General features: G+C 36.3%; 2 protein-coding genes across 2 annotated transcripts in view; one reads left to right on the top strand and one right to left on the bottom strand.

Moving 5' to 3' along the window:
* Positions 1-12,867, top strand: part of PPP4R4 (protein phosphatase 4, regulatory subunit 4) — a 69,712-nt gene extending 56,845 nt beyond the window's left edge. The window contains 10 exon segments of the mRNA XM_009082837.1: positions 1,332-1,476; positions 2,868-2,909; positions 3,002-3,076; positions 5,125-5,200; positions 5,595-5,675; positions 6,024-6,117; positions 6,785-6,810; positions 6,813-6,851; positions 7,626-7,761; positions 12,843-12,867. Of these exon segments, the coding sequence (XP_009081085.1) occupies positions 1,332-1,476; positions 2,868-2,909; positions 3,002-3,076; positions 5,125-5,200; positions 5,595-5,675; positions 6,024-6,117; positions 6,785-6,810; positions 6,813-6,851; positions 7,626-7,761; positions 12,843-12,867 (739 nt within the window).
* A 3,510-nt stretch (positions 12,868-16,377) lies between these two features.
* Positions 16,378-22,110, bottom strand: SERPINA10 (serpin peptidase inhibitor, clade A (alpha-1 antiproteinase, antitrypsin), member 10). Its single transcript, XM_009082836.1, has 4 exons — positions 21,405-22,110; positions 19,584-19,857; positions 18,698-18,845; positions 16,378-16,606 (listed from the first exon to the last, which is right to left on the bottom strand). Exons 1-4 carry the CDS (start codon positions 22,108-22,110, stop codon positions 16,415-16,417), a joined length of 1,320 nt encoding a protein of 439 aa, XP_009081084.1. The 3' UTR covers positions 16,378-16,414.
* Positions 22,111-22,488: the final 378 nt, after the last annotated feature.

Below are 22,488 nucleotides of genomic sequence, written 5' to 3'. Positions count from 1 at the left end.
GATGTTAGAAAATCACAGATAGAGGTCAGTCTGCATATTTGAGGGACTGATCAAAAGCATCAGGGTTTGGGAGAGAAGGGAGCAGTGAGGCAGAGGAGCCTGAAGTAGATGAGAAGAAAGTAATGTACTGTTTATGGTTATAGAGAGAAAAACATAACTTCAGTCTCCATTAGTTTCCATCCATTTCACCGTCACTATATGTAAAGTAAAACACGCAAGCAATTCTTTCAGTGGCCTCAGTTTAACAAGTTAGAATAGGTTTTACCTTATGTAAAAGTATATCTACTTCATTAGTAAAGAAAATTGACAAAGAATAGTATAATATAAGGGAATTTGGTATGTTCCTTATTTTTATAAGGTGTTTTTTCTGTTACTTTTGTAGTCATTTTTTTTTTGCTGTTTTATACACAGATAGGGATCAGGGAGTTAATACCAATAAAAAAATAGATTTTTTTTTTCTGGTCACATATTTTCTGTGATTTTATGCTTTTAATCTTGTTTCTGCTGTGTGTAATTCACATTGTCATTAACATGTCTGAACATCTAGTACTAACAGTGCACAGAGACACAAGGATGATTTGCACATACACCTGAGCAGTCACTGAACTTCACCGTGTACTGTTTATTACCAAGTGAAACTGTTTAAACAGACACTGTGCTTAGTATAACTACCACATCTCAACTCAGCAGGATGCTAAAAACAAAGCTGTTTTGTGCATATATGTTAGCAGCCATGTCTCATCACTAAGAAGATTATATTAAAACAATAAACTAAATTTGTATATAATCTGAAGTAGCTTATTGCTTTTAACAAATATTTTAATTAAAAGCTCTATGGATGCAATATTAAAAATGAATGGCAACTTGAACTAACTTGAAATCCCTTAACTGACATTAAAATTAATTTTGTCATAATTCTTTCCAGGATTGTTCCCTAACTCCTTTTACAAAAGGAATGCACTGTCTGCAGGGGAGTGAAGTTTAGAGGTTAGACATAGCTGTTAACCCATGATTTTAAAACAAGCTTTTGAAACAAGGACATAATATTCTGGCTTTCTACAGTGTAGCTCCTTTTGTAATGGGAATTTGTGAAGTTAAAATGATTTAAAGCTATAAAAATGGTAAGATGAATTCATATGAGAAATTTTTTTGAGTGTTACGGATCACAATGTTACCACATCACAAAGGTTACGACACATAAGCAACAGTCACTTCTAAAAAATAATACCTACCAACTTGGTTATTTTTTATGTGAAATGTTAGCATGAAATTAATAGCACTGATTAAACATCTGCATCAAAAGATGAATATTTGTGCTTTCTTTTTTTTAGAATGAAGCTATGCTATTTGTTGCCAAAAGTTAAATCTACTCTGAAGATTCCCACTGATAAACATTTACTTCAGCAGTTGGAATTATGTATAAGGAAACTTCTGTGTCAAGAGAAAGACAAAGATGTCCTGACTATTGTAAAAAGAGTAAGCATTTTTCTTTTTCAGCAACATTTAGTCTTGGGGTTACCATTAAAAATTAAGATGATTGAAGTTGTGTTTCTGTTGACTTTTTTTTTGATGTTAGAACAAGAGATTAAATTTTCTAATGTCTGTTATGTAATTTTGAACAATTAAAAGATGATGTAGTATAGTGCATTCTGTGAAATTTAAGAGTGTTGGGGTTTCCTTGGTTACTTAAATTGCAGTTATTTTCTAGTGATTGAATTCAAGATTTTGGCTCAATGACTGTTTATGAAAAAATAGCAGATGACTAGAGATAGCATTAAATGTTGATCCTAGTAAAAATGATCAGGTCTTTGAGATAAAGATATGTTAATCTATATATTTTACAATATACACATAAAGCACTTAAAATCATAGAATCATCAAGGTTGGAGGAGACCTCTGATATCATCAAGTAAAACCATTAACCTGTCACTCTGCTGTAGCCCCTGAACCCTAAACCATATCCTCCAGCACCAGGTCCAGATGCCTCTTGAACACTTCCAGGGATGGTGGCTCCACCACCTCTCTGGGCAATCTGTTCCAGTGCCCAAACACCCTGACAGGGAAAACATTTTTCCTACCATCTATTCTGACTCTCCTCTGTCTCAACTCAAGGCCATTCCCTCCAGTCCTCTCCCTGCAGCCCTGGCAGGAGAGACATCCCCCACCTCTCTACAACCCCTGTCAGGTAGTTGTAGAGTGCCATGAGGTCACTCCTGAGACTCTTCTCAAGGCTAAACAAACCCAATTCCCTCAACCCTTCCTCACAGGACATGTTTTCCAGACCTTTTCTGAGCCCCATTGCCCTTGGCTGGAATCACTCCAGCACTTCAATGTCCTTTTAAAATCACTTGCAGGATTTTGAAATGTTACAAATGTCTCTGTAATGTGAATATTCAAAAAAAGTGCATCTTTAAGGGATGCCCATGCTTAGTCTTAAATTTAGAAACTGTGAAGTGAAATACCTAAAGTAGGTGACTTCCTCCCAGGGCCAGTCTGCAGGGCAGATTGGGTGAACACCTGTGTGGAGCATTCTGGGTTACCCACAGATTCCTGAGCTGGTTTTTTCAGTCTTGGTTCCTAAGCCTGTGCTTTAGCTGTTCTTGCTTCTGTGCTTTCCTTGAGTGTATTTTGAGTTCTCTGTAGATAATCTATGATTCTATTCATCGTGAGTCCCAGCAGGGCTCTGAGAATACTCTCTGACAGTTTTTAACTGCATTTGTAGCGTGAAAATAAAAGCATAGGCTTCAACTATTTAGGAAGAAAAGGCATATAATTTTGAATACCACTATTTGCAGCTTCTTATCTGGACAGTTTTTTTAGTTAAAAGTGTTGAGTAAGAATAAATAATGTTTTAATTTTCTTTCTAGACAGTGTTAGAACTGGACAGAATGGAGATCTCTGTAGATGCTGTAAGTACTAATTAGCTTTGCTACTTATCAAGCACTTTTAATTTCTATTTTCATGTAGTGATTTTTTTATTTTTATTGATTTTATTTTGAAGTTTCAGAAAAGATTTTACGAAAATGATTTATTGGATCAAGAAAAAGAGAGACAAGAGCATCTCCTTTTGGAAATGGTATATTTTATCAGTACACTGTGATTTTTTGGTAATAGTTTGTATCTAAATATCAATGAGGCAATAATTTAAAGGTAGGGGAAATGCATATTATGGAGAGACCTGGTAGATTCATAATTCATGTGTGGTTTCATTGTAGACTTTACAGTAGGGTTAAGTCCTTCAAAGTAAGATATAACATCCTTTTCTTTCCTGCCTAAAATTTATGTATCAATGAGAAAGGCAAACTGGAGTTCATTGAAAAACACCATATATATAATAAATTGATTCATGAAACACCTCAGAATTCATATACAGCTTCCCTAGGCAAAGAAATTAATGTCATATCTTCCTTTGTGCCAAGGAAGCCCAAGGAGGCTCTATGTGTTACAGGCTTTCCTGTAGCCAGAAAAATAAAAGAAATTAAAACAAAGCTGCAGTAAGCATTTCACCACGTAGCTTACATCTTCACCACATACTACATCTTCACAAAGCTTAGATTAGATCACTCCAGTGCTCTGTTCTGCTGCCTCCTCTGCAGCCTGAGGTGGGAGAAGCTAAGAAGCTGATAGGATTTAGAAGAATCCAAATTTCATTAGCATGGTTCTTCTGACTTGTAGTAAATGAACTTCTCCATAGTGAACCAGAACAGATTCAAGACTGTCCAAAAAATACCACTGTAGGTACTGCAGGTCTTATCTTGGGCAGCTTATATTCTCTGGTCACAATACCTGACTCATGTTCTTCCTGCCACCACCCATTAGCTCAAGCCCGAGGTGCAACTATTTCTCAGGACCTGCATGCACATATTCAAAGTCTTGAACGTGGCTTTAGCCATCTTAGAATCATAGAATCATCAAGGTCTTCATGTAGATTCAATCAATGCTTTTATAGTGGAAGCTTTTTGGGGCTGTGGAAAATATTCTCCGGTGTGCTCTGTGTTGTTGTGTATTGTATAACATTAATTTTTACCCAGTTACTACAGCTCTACTTTATAAGAATACCTGAATTTTTATGATATAGCCCATGGATATGGGCAAACCTTCTGTAGCAGAAAGGCCTCATTAAGCATTATCTGTGAGAGACAGGCCAGAGATGCACACAGGAAATTGTGACATGTTGCAGTCTCAAATAGATGAGGAGCCATTCAGCCCACTGAAATGGATCTGACTGCTAGAGATTTAATTACTGAATGTGCTAATAAGTTTCCTTAATTTTAGTAACTGACTTTGTCAAAACTATATTCCAGCAACCTTGACCTGAATTAATTACCTCTTTTTTTTTAAACTCTGGTAGTAATTAGAGTGGAATGAAAAAAAAAAGGAGTAGAGCAATTATGGTTTGCTTAACACTTTTTATCATGAAGACAGTACAGAAAATAAGCTAATACTATATAGCTGTTTGAAGTTGGCGTGATACCTATTCACAAGAATCCTGAAGCAAGTACTGACCTTTGAAGTTATTGATGCAGCTGTGTCAACACTTGTCTTCTGTCTATTGATGTGCTCTCAAAAGTGATTTTAAGGCTAGCTAATATTACAGGAAGGCATATGAATTCTATGAACCTGAACAATTTTGTATAGTTGGCTTTATTTTGCATAAAGATTATCCACTGCAGATGTTAATTTTAGATCTTTATAAAGTTTAAGTATATGCGACACACCATTTGACATAAACATTTTCACTAACTTGTGTGTTTGAAGTCAAAATATTGCCAGTTCTATTATCAGAGTATCTGTGTAATGCAAAAATTTTACATTGCCAGCTACCAAGTTCTGTATCTTTTTAAACTTTATAAAAACAAAGGTCAGGCATAATTTTAATAATGTTATAAATGTGAACTTCAACTCTGAGGTTTCCTCAGAATGTGATTTTTTTATGGGATATGTACCCTGAGTTCATTCTGTGCTATTTAATTAGTTCTCTGGATATTCACCAGGGGTTGTACTGCTAGTAGGACACAGTAGAAATTAACTGTTATTTTGGTGATTTGGAAGCCATCCCTACTTGAAACACAATTTATTTTTTTCTGAGTAATATCTAAGAGAATTATTCTTTTTTGTTTTTAGGAACAATTAGAAAAAGAGAAGCAGCAAAATGAAGGAAGATCTGCAAATATTAATGATAAAATGTTTGAAAAGAAGCGTAAGTTTGTTTATGTTATTGTGCGTGCATTACTTTTCTACAAAGGTAGAAGGGAAGGGAGCAGAAAAGGGACTTTGTGTACTAAAGAGAGTTTTAGAAAGTGGCAATAAAATTTGTTTCTATGTATTCCTAAAGTTATTTATGAAAACTGGCCTCCTTATATTAGAAGGAAAATGTTTGGCTTTATTAATAAAGTGCATTACAGTTTTATTCTCTGATATTTTTCATTTTGGGACCTGATGTAAGTACTTGTCTGTGGTATTTCTGAAGTGTTAGTAGCACTGAGTTAGATATTATTACTGTTTGTCCCAGGACTGTAATATGTTATGTCCTCTCTCGTATATAGATTTAAGCTTTAAGAGAGAAACGTTTCTAGTGGACTTTTTTTTTTTAGGTAGAGACAGTAAAACATCATCAGTGTTGGCAAAAAGTATCAATCTCTCTGTTCCTGGAAACTCTTCTGGTACATCAGCAGGTGAGAACTGTTTCAAAACTCTCCTGGAATGCTTTGATCTCACATCAGCATGTTCAACCCCAGCAAATCTGCTGTTGACATCTGTGGAACAAAGTTTCACCTACTGCACAGAGGAAAAGATTAAACTCCTAGAACTGAATCTCTTTTCTATGGTTTCTAGTTTTGTTTTATTCTGTAGTATATAAATATTGACCTAGGGTTTATTTTTGGTTTGTTTTTATTGAAGTATTTAAATCATTTCCTTCAGCTGAAACAGGTTGACAGAAAATTATATTTAAAAGTGTTCTTAGTTATCGAGGGAATCCAGTGATAGTCATATTAAAAAATGTTTGCTCTGTCTAATTTTAGGCAAAGAAGAAAAAAAATCCAAGTTGGTTCGAAGCCAGTCTTTCAGTACTCAAGCACTGCATCCAAAATACAGCAACATAGACAAGTGTCCTAAGTATCTGTATTATCTTCATTGCTTAACTCATAGGCAACTGTTAACTAATAGATAACTATGATGGAATTATATGCTCATGAGTCTGTGGAAGTAGTGAAGTGCTCACTGAATGGTGTCCTAAATTTTCAGCTTTCTGTTTAATTGATTAACTGTGGGAAGAAATACCATCTAGGGCATGCTGAAGCCTACAAATTGTTAGGAGCTCCTTTGAAGTTAATGTCACCTTTTGTCATATATTAAAAATAATTTTCAATGTGAAAAGCTAAATCTAAGTTCATAAATTTCTTAAATTTCAGCATCAAATTCGTAAAAGTCATAAAAAAACTGAAATTCATAAAAACTTTCTCGTGTAAGTTTTTTATATAGACTGAGAAATAACCTCCAGTATTACTAAACAGCAGGATGATACAATTGAGAGCAACACTCTGAAATAAGCAATTTGGTTTTGTTTTGTTTGTTGTTTTAAGTAAAAGTTCTGCTATTTCTTAAATTTCAGCATCAAATTCGTAAAAGTCATAAAAAAACTGAAATTCATAAAAACTTTCTCGTGTAAGTTTTTTATATAGACTGAGAAATAACCTCCAGTATTACTAAACAGCAGGATGATACAATTGAGAGCAACACTCTGAAATAAGCAATTTGGTTTTGTTTTGTTTGTTGTTTTAAGTAAAAGTTCTGCTACAGGATACATCAGTATCAGTTTTTTTGAAAGAGTTGTATGTTATCCTTTAGTGGTAAGTAGGTTATTATATTATATTTTGCTTCAGGATTTTGTGTGGGTGCTGAATGTGTGGGCCCAGTTAAACAGGCACATGTAAGATGTCATTCTTCTAAAGGAAGCAGAATAAGAGATCTCCAATATATTTGAGCATTTAAGTGCCTGTCTAATTAGTCTGTTTTTCAGATTCTTTTTTTTTTTCCTTATGCATTTGTTTAAAGTTGCTTTTAAAAGTAGTAAAAATAAAATTAGTTTGTTGTGTCCTGATTTGAATTTTGGATATCTCAGAAACATTGAGTTTGCAGTTTGCCAACACATATTTTGCTTGAGTAATATTGTGGATAATTTCTACTGAATCAGAAGAGAGAAAGTGCTGTTTGCACTTCTCTCCAGTTGATGCTGAAGAGTTTGGGTGATTAAAGATAAGACTGAGATGAATGCTTTCTAGAGGAACCTACCTTTCCATTCACTCCCAATAGACACTAGATGATTAACTGACATTAAATATCTAAATTTTAAGCAGCTAAAAATTGGCCAAATAAATCCTGCTATTTTCGTGCATTGAATGTGTTCATTTTTTCTTCCAAAAACATACTCTAATTATTTTTATTTAGTGTTTTTTTCCATTAAAATGCTTGAAGAAACATTGATACCATTCCTTTGAAATTTTGTGTTAGTGCCACAGGAAATATGCCACTATTGCCACAGGAAGAACAGCTCATTCTGTTTACTCTCTGTGTATTTTTTCCCAGTCAAAATCCTTTGTCTAAGCTGCAGCTCTTTATTTCAGATGATTCATTCCGGGCTCATTCTACTGGCAGTAGTGGGAATTCTGTTTTCCCTTCTAGTTCTTCTCGCAACTTATTTAACTCAACTGACCAAAAGAACAATGGGAATAAGGAGAGTCAGTCCCGAAAGATGAGCATGTAAGTGGCTGGCAAGAGGTTAAACCAAGAGTTTTCAAAGGGAATTAAAAGAGTCATGTAAAATTAAGCCTGTATTTATGATAGAGCAGCACTCAGATTTTGAACTACTGAAATAGCAGGGTAGAAATGTGATGTATGCAATTATAACTGTTTTTAAGATGGCATTACCTTCTAATTAGTCTTTCACATTGTTTCTGCTGCACATGTTTGCATTCAGGTGGTACATTATGGGGAGGGGAGAATGGGACAAAGTGAAGGTTAGTGCCTTTGATATGTAAAACTACAGTCATGGTGATTTAGCTGCCTGTAGTTGGAGAAATAGAATATAAGTATTTTTAGACTACTTAATTTTTCATTTTCGCACTTATAGATATGTTTGTGTATCATTATGTAACAATTTCATGATGAATTTTGAGACTTAGAATGAACTGATGCTGCTTCTTGGTATTAATGCTGCCTTCTTTGCCTTGCCTTAGTTGTTTAGATTAAAAAAACTCAATGCTAGGCATCTCCCTCAGGCTCATCTTCTTTACACAGCAGCCTCAACTGTTCAACGCTTTGCAAGAGCAAAATCAAAGATGTATTTGTTTGCTCCTGTGCTAAAACTGTAATTCTTAGAAAATGACTGTGACACATACTCAAATCTCTGTAGACTCTGGCAGCAAAGTCCCTGCAGATTTCTTCTACACTTTAACTTGTAGCAAGCTCTAAATTACTATCATTGGATCAGCTGTAATTTTGGGTGCTTAAACTGAGTCTCTTCTGTGCTAGCAGAGATTTGCATTCCTAGCCAAGGCAGAAGAGAGAAAGGAAGAGAATCACCTATAGCAGGAAGGGGAGGCTGTTTGGGAAAAGACACTTAAGTGTAATAGGAACTGCAACTAAAAGCTAAGATTGGAATGAGGAAACACCTTACACTGTTTTGCCAGGTGTAAAGAGGAAACAATAGTGTTATCCTTTCAATAGTCTTTTTTTTTGTGAATTAAGTATCGGTATGAACATATTTTTCTACTTCAGTATTTTCAGATTCCTTGAGAAAACAAACCAGAACATCTCCTCAACTTTACTCACAGTTTTAAATTAATAAAATTCCTAAATTGTGAAATAAAACACTCAAAAGTTTAGCAAACATAGAAGAAGTTCTCTGAACAGCATTCATTCAGCTACTTGCATACTTGATTTTTTTCTTCTGGAGTTTTACAATCTTCACTGTATCAGATGCAATTTTTTTCTGGAATGAACTTAAGCTTGCACAGTGACCTATTGCTTTTAAACTTGATTTTCTTTGTATAAAAGGTTGGAAGGTAAGTAAGTAGTGAATGAAGATGGACTGTTTGTGTTGAGTAAGTGGTTTCACAGTAGTAGTACCTTAAGGTGCTGAGTAACTTGTGCTCTCTCCCTGTGTTTGCCAGTGTTTAATGCCTCCTCCTTAATAACACCCACAGTACTTCAGACTTTATAGGGGATCATTAGGTGGTCACTTATTTTAAAGTGCATCATTTCAAACTCAATAGTTAGGTTAGTAGACATGCTGACATTGCCAGCTATCTATAAAGTAAGTGGGAAATGTACCTTGAGTACATCAAACATCATACAGTGCTATGTAGTTTCAAAAATTAGGTGTGCTCAAAACCTCATGTTCTTCCACTCTAATGCCTCTGTTCCTTCACTTTAAAACCACCAAATTTGTTCAAATGTTGTAACTTTTTTTAGCAATCATTGTAGAAATTCCAATTACTCCTCTGTCTCACAAGGATTTGAGGAAAATAAATGGATTTTCACAAAGCAGTGAGGTGCAAAGGTTAGTTAGACATATTTTTTACATCACATAAAACTTTTCCAAGTTTCAAAGGTTCTTTTATTTGTCACTTAAAATAAAACTGATATCTTTTTTTTGAAAACAAAGGGACAGAAGCAGGTGCAGAGCACTTTTCACCTTTGTCTTCAGGCAGGAGAGTGGAATGCAAGAGAGTCACCTTCAAGTCTCAAATTGTTCCCAAATGGATGCCTTAACAGCTGAGAATTTGAAAGTAGGTATCTGTTGAAACACAGAGATCTGGATGCTTTCTCTGGTTCAGAAAATCCCTAAACTGCATAGTGTCAGAAGCCAAGGGGATATACCAGGGGAAGAAAAACATTTTTGGAGAAAGAAGGAGGCTTAGAGTGGCCTACTTTTAATTCTGAATCAGAGTTTTAATGTTCTGTGTTCTTATGGGAAAACACATCTCTCATGTTGGTATAATGTCTGCTGCGCTGCAGATTCAATTTCTCTTCGGTAATCTGGCCCAATACTTAATTGTTTTCATAAGAAAATGGAGCAACTCTGTAAGGAGATATTAAGAGATACAGATACAGGAGTGTTTGGCAGTAGATGTATTCAGGAAGTCAGTCCTAGTGCTAAATATACACATATGCAAAGCATAAGTTTCAAGGAAACATTATTTTCTAAGTTGAATGATGGAAAAAGTTGATGTGCAAATATATAAGCAGTTGACAGAAATGACTCTGACTGAAAGAAGAATTTGAAAATTGTGCAGTGAGAGGTGCAATTGAATAGATGCTCATGAATGACTGTCATCTTCAGTGGACTCACTAAGGCAGAAAACTTGTGAGAAAGTAATAATTGAGTATATATTTAGACTCTATCATCATGTAAATTTACATATGTGCTGCTTAAACTTTGCACCAACCATCTCATCTTAATTCTGGCAAGCCCTAGTAGCTTTTAGTTTGTTGGCTCTGCAGCTTAAGTAAGGTAACTTCTACTATGTTTCTTTTTTATAAGTAATTATGTGCATTATATGGGCAGTAGCATGTTGTTTAAACTATAAACAGATACAATTAATGATTCTTAGTTCAAATTGATGTGTGTTTGTACAAAATATTATTCAATACCTTAAGTGTAATGTTTTCCATAAAATTGCTCTAGTGAAAATTGGCAAATGTTCACTTTTGACAATATAGAGCAGTTTGCAGGGATGAAGAATTTCTGATTTCATATATCATAGAATCATAGAGTCATCAAGGGTGGAGGAGACCTCTGAGATCATCGAGTCCAATCATTAGCTTGTCACTCTGCTGTAAGCCCTAAACCCTAAGCCATATCCTCCAGCATCAGATCCAGATGTCTCTTAAACACTTCCAGGGATGGTGACTCCACCACCTCCCTGGGCAATCAATTCCAGTGCCTGACCAATTCATGGTAATGCTCCAGAACTTTTTCAAAACTCAGAGTTACTTTGGTGGAAAACCCCAGTCTTTACTTGCCATATGAATTCAAACATTTGGTTTGTCCCATTTCAGGTGTGTGTGCCAATTAAAATATTCTTTCATTTTGCAAATAATAAAGATGCAAGAAAAAACAGGTCAGTAAATCCTGACCCAGTGCTCACAAGCAGGTGACAAGAAAGTGACCATTAGCATTGATGTCATTTGCTAGACCTTAGGCAAAACTCAGGCAATAGAAAATGCGAGAGTTATGCTGAAGATGCACCAACATAACTTAATGGTGGAATCACAAAAGAGATTAATACCTGCTTGAAATGCCTTATGAATAGGAAAGAATCACAGAGAGCACTGGTTGAGTACTTTGTCCCACAAGAGATCTTAAATCAGTTTGCAGAGCAGATGTGCTTTTCTGACTTTTCTGTTGAAGAGTTGCCAGTGAGATGATGAATCATCATAGTGCAGACATTGACATGATTCATGAACACTGCATTCTATCAATCTCATCTTGCATCATTATGCTATGTAGCTTTATTATATTATTCCTAATGTTTTCAGCTTTATGAGATTAAGATAGGTATAAGCTGTTTTGCTTGAGTTTACATGGCTGTAATATGACTGATTGCAATAAACAGTTGCAATTAAACAATATGCAATTGTTTAAAACTATTTAGAGATGTCATAGATTCATCAATAAAAATATCCCCTTTATGGACAGCATTTAGGCATTTTGCATCTTGCCTACAGACATACAGACAGTGCCTGATTTTATTTCACTCTCAGTCAAAACTTCCATCAAGAATGAGTGGTACAGGTTTCCCATCCTGTAAAAAGTGGGAGTAGATTTATTGTTGCATAGAAATTAATTTTTTTGTGATAAATCGATATCATTATTTTATAAGACATCCACAACTGATCTGTAAGATATCCAATTTGCTGTGTGACCATGTCATAATAATTATATGTGTAAGTATATTAAAGTAGTGTCTTTCACCCAGTCATGTAATTGTTACTTAGGAAGTTGAGCACAAGATGAAGTAGTTCTGCAATGGATCTACTACACTTTGAGTTGGTTACTTATGGCTTCTAATCATGTTTTCATCCTGATGTTTAAGGTGCTAGGAGTTCTGGGTGGGAATGTTTGTGTCCTATTTCTATGATGAAGCTAATAGGTGTCCTGACAACTGATACTTTGTAATAGTTTATAACTGTTTTGAAATATCCATCAGTTTTAAAAGGGTGAAACAGGCCAATATATTATTTGTCTTATTTGTAAATGATAGCTTAAAATACTGATGCAAATTAATATTTCCACAGAGTTAAGCCCTGTTATTTGAAATATTTCTGACCAATACAAGCAGTTGTTAATTGCAGTAGCTACAACTTTGTGAAGCTGAAAAACAGTATATTTAAAGATTAAAAAATGAAGGCATGAGAAGTCCAGAAATTGCCCAAATGGCATTGTGGTCATGCTCGAAATCATACCATAAAGAGCTCTTAGTTTCTTTCTCATCCCCATGTCCACTTTGCCCAGATTTTATCATGGTTCAAGCTGGAGATGTCTGGCACTAGTAGTAGCCATGAGTAAACTGCTCATACTGCCTTAACCATCTCACTCAGGTGGATCTCTGCAGGACCTTCTGTAGCCAGCCTAGTGGAGAACTTCATCCTCCTTGTGTGGAATGCAGAATGTTTCTGTCTGGCTTTGCAGTGGGTGCAGTAGAACAGCTAGAAATTTTTAAAGTACAGCAGCAAAGAGTTATGTTAAAACATTGCACACAATAGCTGTTTATTCTGTTATGTTATTTAATAATATATCAACAACATATTATATGTGTTTCTTCTTTTATTTGAAGCAAAAACAGAAAATCAAACTCCTAGATCATCTGACAGCCAAAAAGAGGGAACCAGAGACTGGTGGAAGCAACATTTGGGTGAGATAAGGTGGGAGCAGCAGATGGGACTCTCTGATGCCTGGAATGAATAAAATGCATCCTGCAATGTTCAAACTTCTAAATAAATCTTTTAAATAAAATTCCAAGCTGTAAAATATGTTCTGATAAACAATGTTAACAGTTGCAGAATTCTAATGTCGTAGTGAAATGATATGAAATATAACTTTGGCTATGTGCTCTTAACTGCTGCAGCTAAAGAGAAGATTTTGTTTTCTTCAATTATGCCTTTGTAGTTCCAGTTCTTGGATTTAGAATGCACATACCCATTATTTAATTGGCTTATTTACAATTTTAGCAACTCTTAGCACCCATGTTTTATGCAAGAAATAGAAGAATTGTTATGAATATTAAAAAGTTATCCCACATTTTAAAGAATCTGCAAACCTTATTTAAGACCAAAGTCCAGGACCATTGATCAGTCTATAAAAACCCACAAACTTTTGTAGCATTGTGCTGTGAATTTGGAGTTAATGTTTTTACAAGTACTAAGTTCATGAAAACCCTGTGTAAGCTTCAAAAGGACCTAAAAGCAAATGTCTCCAGATGATGTAAAAAGAAAATTTTATTTCATGAGCTTTGTTGTATAAATACTTGTTTTAATTTTTAGTATTTCAGATTGTATTTTCACTTGAATAATTTATAATAACGAATCTAGTTTTTAATCAGCTGCTATTGCAAGCTGTCCTGGTTCAGTGATGTCATCTGCATTTGTTTATATCAATGCTAATGTTTCTATCCAAATTTGTCCGTGGAAAAACATGCAATCCTATTTTAAAAAGTTCTATTTATGCCAGTACTCGAGAGAGAGCCTATGAAGCTATTGTCAGCTTCTCTGTTTCAAAATGGAGGCAGCATAAACACATTGATAACAGAAATATGTGGTTTTTAAAATTCACTGGTGTATGATAAAGATGATCTGATCTGTGAATGCATATGCGTGCGTGGTCACTTTTTATAATATAAAAATATGTATGATGACTTAAAATAAAACCTAGGACAATGCTGTACATGCATGTTCTTAACAAAAAAAGATTTCTCAGGGCATCTTTTATAATTAAAATAAATAAAACCATTTACCTATAGAGGGTATTTCTTATAAACAGTAATAATACTGGATGTATTCTGTCTTGTGTGAAGTACAAAATGTGTCTTTGGATTTAGCAGTATTTCTTTGTCTTGAGTTCTTAATCTTCTGACAGCACAGTTGGATTTAGCTGTGTTCTCTGCCTTAAGTCACAGGCATTGTTTGAGTTCTGTGGAAGCACCTAAGTTTTCAGTGTGTTCTGCAGCCTGGTGTAGGATCCTGTAAATCACAGATTCCTTTGAAAGCTTCTTCCAGAGTTAATGATGTTTAACATGCATTATTGATACAGATATACAGATGACCTATGCTGGCTCTTCCTTGGTTCTGCTTTTGTCGCATTAATGAAAACAGATACCCCCAGTTTCCCAGAGACAACTAAGCCAATGTGCCCAGCTACAGCTGCTCACCCACGGGCCACAGGAGGCTGCTCAGTGTGTTCTCAGTCTGACTTCTGCCAGGCACCCAACTCTGATCAGCACTAGTGAGCTGCAGAACAGGACTCAGAACTGTGTCTGACCTTTTGATGCTTTTATTAGGGCAATGCAGAACAGCCAGTGAGTTCAGAAACTTGAATCCAAGCACTTTCTCCACTTAAGTGTGTAATGATGCAGTCTGTCCTTGGCTGCCATTTGTCTGTCATTCTTAATTGATTAATTTATTTAATGCCAGTAACATGTGCTCCACTCAGTAACCCTGTTATATATTAAGTTCCTGCTATGTAATCTTTAAATGCTCTATTTAGACATTTTTGGACTGGACATTTTCCCTGTGCAGTACCTCTGGTGAGTACTTTCATTAGTCCTTCACATTACAGACCTGCAGTTTCTCTTGGCAGTACTCTGGGTTGGTTCTCTTGAACAGCACCAGTAAGTTTGAACCCTTCAGAGCATTGTTTTTACCTACTGGTCAACTCTGGGTCCAGAATAACAGCTGAAGGTCAACTGTACAGTGCAATCAGGTGGTTCTCATATAGACCAGTGGCAGGAAGGAGTGATTCTCTTTCCAAGTACATTCATACTGCAATGTGTAGTTAGGTTAGATGCACCTTCATTGTCTAGTCAGATACCAGTGCCTGCCTGCTAAATCCCTTTGTCAGAGGCTTGCACCAGTGTCTGGGGTGTTGTGGGCAGACACCTAATGGTAACTGAGGTGATTTTCAAGGTTTGCCAGCTTTATCCTGTGAGGTATCTTCTGTATCTTCTCTCACAGATGCATCTGTCTATGTGTGTTTACTGACAGGCACCTTTGAAGCTCCTTGCCAAGTGATTTTGGAAACTTTTCTGGCCCCTTTTGGCCAACTGTTTTGTGAAAGTTGTATGAGCAAGCAGAGTAAGGCTTGGATCTGTTAGTTATATAAAGCTAGAAGTTGCTTTTTGTGTTGTTTCACAGTTTGTATGTAGGATTCTGCTAGTTGAAATTACTAAGTGTTTAGATCTCGCCACTCTGATGGAATCACTGCTCTGCTTGAATAAAGTTAATTGCATTTTGATTATGGAAATATTTTTCTGAGACATTTTGGCAATACCTTTTGGATTATAGGATCAACTCTGTGAAAAGAGTTGTTTCACTTTTACGGAGGGATGTTTTTTCCTCCCAAAGTGTGTCTTGGTTCGGGCATAGAGTCCTGTTACATAGTTCACCCTGATGTCTAGATGATATTACAGGCTGAAATTTTGGTTTTAGGAGAGGCCCAGTTTGGTGTTATGTAGTGGTATAGGTTGAGATTTTCCAGATTCAGGACACCTAAGTTATTTTTCAGAATAAGTTTGGGTTTAATTCAAGATTATTTTAAAAGCAGGCACATCATGTACCCTGAGAAAATGAGGTGATTTGATACTCTGAATAAACACTTTGAAAGAGGTCACACTCACAGACAATGCAGATTTCATGATAGACTCAGTGCAATTTCTACAGTAATAAAATAGACAAAGACTATAAATTATATTTTAGAGCTTGATATTACTTCTGTTTTTATAAGTGACAAAATTCTACTAATATAGAGGTCACTAGGCTCTCTGCAAGAGAAGATAATATTGAGGAACCTGCAGTGTTTAGTAATGAGCTTCCTGAATATTTTGGCATATGAATCTCTGGAGATTTTTATTCAGACTTGTGACTAAAATACTGAATTTTGAAAGTTCAGTTCGGTGTTTGTTGGGGTTTCTTAATTTCAAAGGTAGATTTTGCAAGTCGCATTTTTGTCAGTTTGAGCCTTAGTGAATTTAACTTGTTACTTGGCATTAATAAAATATTGCTAGGGTGACCTAGTGCTATCTGGAGAGACAAAACAGGTTTTCACATTTCATAATTCACTTTCATTTGCAATATAAATTATTAAAATAGAAATAAAGCCTCTTACATACCAAAGAATAGAAACTGTTACCTTTATTCACATCTCTGTTGGATCAACAACCCTACCAATGAACAGTAATGTTTTAAAAGTTTCTTCAAAAATCATGAAAAGGAACGGTCTGTCCACTTTGATGACAGGAGGCACTGTGAATGCAGTTATTTCTGAGCCACTGGCTGCTGCAGCCTCAGTTCCTTCTTCATCCACTTCAATTACTGCCTTTTGGACAACCTGAAGTGCAATGTAGAAATAAAATGTGTGACAGAAAAAATATTAAGATGAATATTTTTCCAAGTGAAGGCATTCAGTTGAAGTAGGCTTCTGTTAAGGATTAAAAGGAGTAGGTCAGTGCTGTCTAACTGTTAGACTTGTAGACACATTTGCTGTCTGATTCAGCAGCAGAGGAGTTAGCACAGCCACCGTGACCACAGTACCCACAGTGGGGATGCTAGTTCAGGAGTCATTGGGTTCTTCCGTGTTTATGAGCATAAACCTCACTTAGAGATGAAGATATTTTGTTCTTGCAGTACCATGAAGCAACCACTGCATTTCCATAGTGCTTTTCTTTGACACCTAACTGTGCAAGGGAGAGTTTCTCCAAAGTAGGAAGTGTCACAGGGAGAGTTTCTCCAAAGTAGGAAGTGTGTTTTCATCAGTCACGAACACTGGCTGGATATGTAATTCACAGTTGATTTTGTGAGAACTTAGAGAAATGCGCCAGTCTTGGCACCAATTTTCCTGTATATTTCTAATTTGTACATTTGGTAGCACAGATTAAATATGTACAGCAATTAGGTACATTCCTGGATTGATTTGAGAGCCTTCCCTTCCCACTGAAATTGCAGCCCAGCAGAATCTGATTCTTTTCCATTTTTGTTCTTTCAACCTGCGTGTAGCTCTGAGTGTTTCTTCTGTTTGGGTCTGTGTTGGTAAACTGCCTGGTCAGCTAGTGCATTTCTAACTCCCAAACTCCTAATTCTAGGAATTACTTACGTGAAGACAGTTAAAGGAATTTGCCAGTGTTGAGTTCCCTGCTAAACATGCTTAAATAATGAAGTTAACTTTCATGATTCACAGGGACAGGCTGCTCCTCTGGCACTTTGTAGCTGATACACATATTGCTTCTAATATCAGTTAGCAGCTACTGTTAGTATGATTTTTTTTTCAGAACACAATAGAGTTAACTGCTGAGAATCAGTGTGAAAGTTGCATGATCAAGAGGAAGGGAGAAAAGTGCTGCAGATAGCCGCTGTGTTTCCCAACAGTGAAATAGTTTATACCAAACTGAAAATTACTGGAATTTTATCCATTAAATATTTATTCTTAGGATGCTGTATTTTCCCAGAAAGGTGGTTTTGTTAAGCCGGCACAATTTTGAAAACCTGTAGATTTTTGAAACTTGTATAGGAGTGTTTATATCACCTCATTAGCAGTTCAGGCAAATCACAATCGCCTCTGTAAGGATTTGGTGTAGGAGACTTGTAACAGCAGCACCAGAAGGATTCTTTCTCATGGGGTACAAATACCCAAAGGAAAATGTAGCCAAGCACTTCAGTGGTGCCCAGTGACAGGACCAGAGGCAGTGGGCACTAATTGAAATACAGGAGGAAACACTTTTTCGTGTGAGGTTGAGTGAGCACTGGCACAGGCTGCCCAGAGATACTGTGGATTTTTCCTTCTGGATATATTCAAAAGCTGGGCATGGTCATCAGAAACTTGCTCTAGGTGATGCTGCATATGAAGTGGAACATCTCTTTGGGTTGGAGTACAAATGTGTTGTGCTAATGCTTTGCTGTGAGATTGTTTTTGCTCTTCCATGGTATGCAGAAGGAAAGGCAGGACTGCTTTGACTTCTGTTTCTCACCGTTACCTTTTGAGATTTTATGATTTGAACTTTGTAAAGTTCTTTATTTTTTGAGAAATACACCTGTCTCTGGAGTGCGTGAGGAGTTCCCTCTTGGGGTTTCCTTCCCTGCTCTGGCTTTTGCCATTTGACTGTCATTTATAATGTCTTTCTTCTTCACAGTTTTTGTGCAATTGTGCTCCTTCCCTGCCAACCATATTCTTCGTAAGGCAGAGCTTTTCTCCTGTGATGGTTTAGCTTTGGGAGGTGTTGAGCACCTTTGAAATGTAGCTGCCCCTTCCTTCTACACACCTTGTACTTGAAATGGGATCCATACTGATTAAGCTGTGCAGATTGCATGTACCTGGCAGATGAGGTACTTTGCTGTTAGTGTCCCTATAAATCTAAATGCCATTCTCTTGACTGGGCCATTTATATGCTATTATAAGCCAAATAGCAAATAATTTTAGAAGACTTACCTGTGAAACTGATGTATATTCTTGGTCTGTGAGATGACTAAGATCTGCTGTGCCTGTAAAGAGTTTTTTAATTCCAAGAGCATAAAGTAGCTTCTTCATTTTGTATTTTTGCTCTAGCTTGAACTTTGGAAATGAAATATCCACTTTTCTGTTTGGAAAAAAAAAAGTTCAGTGCAAACTTGGATTATGCAATAGATCACTTGAGTACTAAAATGCACACTGCTGAGGAATTAAGCTTTACACAGAAAAAGAAGGGACAAAGCCTGAAGAGTCTCTGCTGGCATTTAGGTTGACAGAAAATCATCTCTGACCTGTTAACTGCCAAAGATGCTAGAATTCGTTTCCTTCTCTGTATAAAATACTTCCACCAGCACTTCCAGTGCCCTGATACCAGGGTGACACACTAACTTACTGTCCAGTGAAAAGAATTGTCACTTCAGGAATTGCATTTCACAGGAATAATTTGGCTTTACACTTTCATATTCAAATTTATCCATTAGTCTGCGTTTCCACTGGTAAGAAATGTTTAATAGATGTACTGCATGTCTAGATTTATTGTGGACTTTATTTAGCAGTGTTAAATTTAAGGAGAGAGAAGGCCTAAGGAAGAATATGAAGAGAAAAGACTTGATTGACTATGCCCTCAGGGAGATGGACACTTTTAACTGAGGTGAGCCAAAGCTTCATCCCCTCACACTAGAAACTTTCACATGCCACTTGGGCTGTGGATAGAACATTAAAGGACTTCTACTCTGTGGATAAGTAATGCCACAGAGATGCCAGCATGTGAAAAGGCTTAGGAAGGGTAGCTAATCTCTGCTTTGATTTGTTGCTATGCTGCAGTAGACATCAAAGGAATTAAGGCCCATGGGTATCAAAGTAATACCTGATTTTCATGTTTCCAAGCCAGGATTCCACAAGCTCTGTAGTCAAATGGTCTTCAAGTGAAATGTAGTCTCCCTCTTTTTCTGGGATAACAATCAGCATGTAGGCATTCCCTCTGTATGGTATCTTTATCACAGTGCATCTTAGGTTCTCATCAAAAGTTGAATTAATTTTATCTGACTTGAACATCATGGGCACCTGTACCCTTCTGTATTTGTTTATGTGGAAAGTCTCCATTTCTGTGAATTGGGAATTAAATGGATAGACCCACTTGCCTGAGAAAAGAAAGAGATTAAATAATTATGTGCATTTAGATTTGTTCAGAAACCATTAAAAAAGCTATAGGATATTTTCTGTATCTAGTTGAAGTGGTTGTCAATTGTGTCTGGAATAAGTGGATGACGATTGCAGTACATTTTATATTATATTTGCGTTTTTATAGCAGAAAAAGGAAGTAATCCCACAAAATAGACTCCTTCATTTGCACAGAAAGAAGGGAAATACTTTTCTAAGGTGGATTAGTTGCCACTCGAGTTCAGGATTGATATCCCATTGTTTATTAAATGCCTTGTGAGCATCTGCCCCTTATCAACATGTCATCTTCTCTGAAAATCTCTACCAGCTGTCCACTATCCTGTATTTAAATTAATTATACAATATTTTGGATGAGGATTCAGCAGTGCACTGACTTGTAAGGTACACTGGAATGTGTTCTCTTCTATACTGATGGTTCTGATATCTGCCATTGCTTTCAAATGCAGCCACAGCCGTTTATCTCTTTTTACTGGTTTTCTGCCAGGAAAAGTAACTTTGGCATTGGACAAACTGCATTTTTGCAAATATGAAAGATTAAACTTGGTTCTTAGGGAGGCTGTATGGCAATTTTCTTTCTTCTCGTGTGTGCATTTCTATAAATAGGCTTTCCATGGATGACATCTGAGTGCTTTGGGCTGGAGTAGTGGCTGTGGCTGTGGGTTCTCTGCACAGCATTCCTCTTATCCCATTTTTTGTCTGATCTCTTTGTCTTTGCTTTTTGCCTAACCGAGTGTCTCTGGCTTCTGTGTGGCTGTTTCAGAGTAAAGGGTGAGCCATGGCTCCTAGTCATTGCCAGGACCTCTTCTTAGAGGCCCTTACATACCTTCTAAGTCAGAAAGACCTCAACGAGGTGAAGGAGCATAAGATAATTGGCAGTAGAAGACCTTTCCACAGAATGGTTGCTGCCCATCACAGCTATTTCTTTCCCTCCCTGCTTTAAGGTAATATAATGGGGTACTTGTGCTCCTCTGGGGAAAAAGATGCTTGATGGGAATAGAGAAATGATTTTTATTTCACTAGTTTTATGTACTATTTGAAATCAGTCCGTGATTTTATGGATTCAAAAGACTATTGTTATTAAGGCTTTTTCATTTTAATGGGTGAATGAAAATTAAATGTGCTTTATAGTAATAAAGAGGGATCATTTGGAGGTGGATTGAGACGGTTCGTTATTAAGGCTTTTTCATTTTAATGGGCGAATGAAAATTAAATATGCTTTATAGTAATAAAGAGGGATCGTTTGGAGGTGGATTGAGACGGTTTGATGCAGGGCTTTTTATTCTCTTTGAGACTCTATTGTATGTAAGAAAGCATAGAAGAATTGTGGTTCTCTATCATGAAAAATCATTTCCTATTAACTGAACCTAATAGAAGGAAGTAAATCTAGATAGAGACATGGAGAAAACAAGAAATCTGAATTCATTTAAGCTCCCCCTAATGTAGCTGAGGATAAGAGTCATGATTCTTCTAATAAGTAATAATTTTGCAAAATGGAAACAGCAATTACCTTTAAAGACAATGTAGTCCACAAGTAGCAGTTTATTATGGCGGTCAAGCTCTTCAAAAAGCTCTGGGATTTTTCCTTTGGTCCTTTTATTAATGTTTTGATTTATAAGAAGTTTTGCCTGTGTAAAGTTGTCAAAGTCCACTCTGAGGAATTCCATGTCAAAGTACTGCTTAGATAAATTGAGGAAAGACTCTTTGAGCATGAAGTCCTCTGGGATAAAAGAAAGAGTGCCTTGCACAAGAAGAAGTTCTTCATTCATTGTGATGTTACCTATCAGTTGTTTAAACAGAGATGGTAAATGTTGGTGATCCACTTTGTCCTTCAAGACATCGAGGTTTAGACTTTTGACTATTTGTCTGTATGTTTCCCCTTTGGCTGCCAGCATATATACAGTCATGAGAGCTGATAGAGAAAGGGGAGAGATGATTACATTGTTATCATGTGTCATGGCAATTTTTCTGTAGAGGTTAAATCCAAAATTTGCAGTCTTTTCAGTGAAGTTGTAAAGAGTGAAATCTTCAAGACCTTGGTCTTCAAGAGGCTTAGAGAGATTTTTATGCTGAAACCACTCTTGAGAAATACTGACATTTTTATTCCTTTCCAAGAAATTGTTCTCTTTTTCCTTTGGAATTACAGGTTTGGTGCCAGCCTTGATGATTTCAACACATATTTCACTTAAGAGAAGTAGGTAAATTCCTGTTTTCATGTTGATATCCAGTAATGAGCTCTCTTAAGTTTTTTCCTAGGGAAAAAAAAAAGGGGACACAACTTTAGTTTGTTCTTCTATTCACAATGCAAAAGGTCATAGATGCAGTGAGGTGGTCTTTCTGCCATCTTCAGGGTTTATACTCTAAACCTTGGTTCTGGTTCCTATCAGAAAAGTCAAGTTTAGATCAGTGAAAGAAGTTTCCAACATCACTAAATTAATCCAGAAGAGAGATCATGATGTTCTGGTATTGGTCATTCACGTCAGAACTAGTTCACTGATTTTCCCTAGCTGACTTGTAATTCATTATGAAATGAAACCCAGATTTCAAGCACAATATGCGGCTCAAAAATGAAAAACAGGCTTGCTGGACCTGTT

This window comes from Acanthisitta chloris, unplaced genomic scaffold (genome assembly GCF_000695815.1).
Source record: "Acanthisitta chloris isolate BGI_N310 unplaced genomic scaffold, ASM69581v1 scaffold2139, whole genome shotgun sequence".
NCBI classification, from domain to species: Eukaryota; Metazoa; Chordata; class Aves; order Passeriformes; family Acanthisittidae; genus Acanthisitta; species Acanthisitta chloris.
The sequence above is the reverse complement of the archived record's forward strand: the minus strand, read 5'-3'. Positions and strand labels throughout refer to the sequence as shown.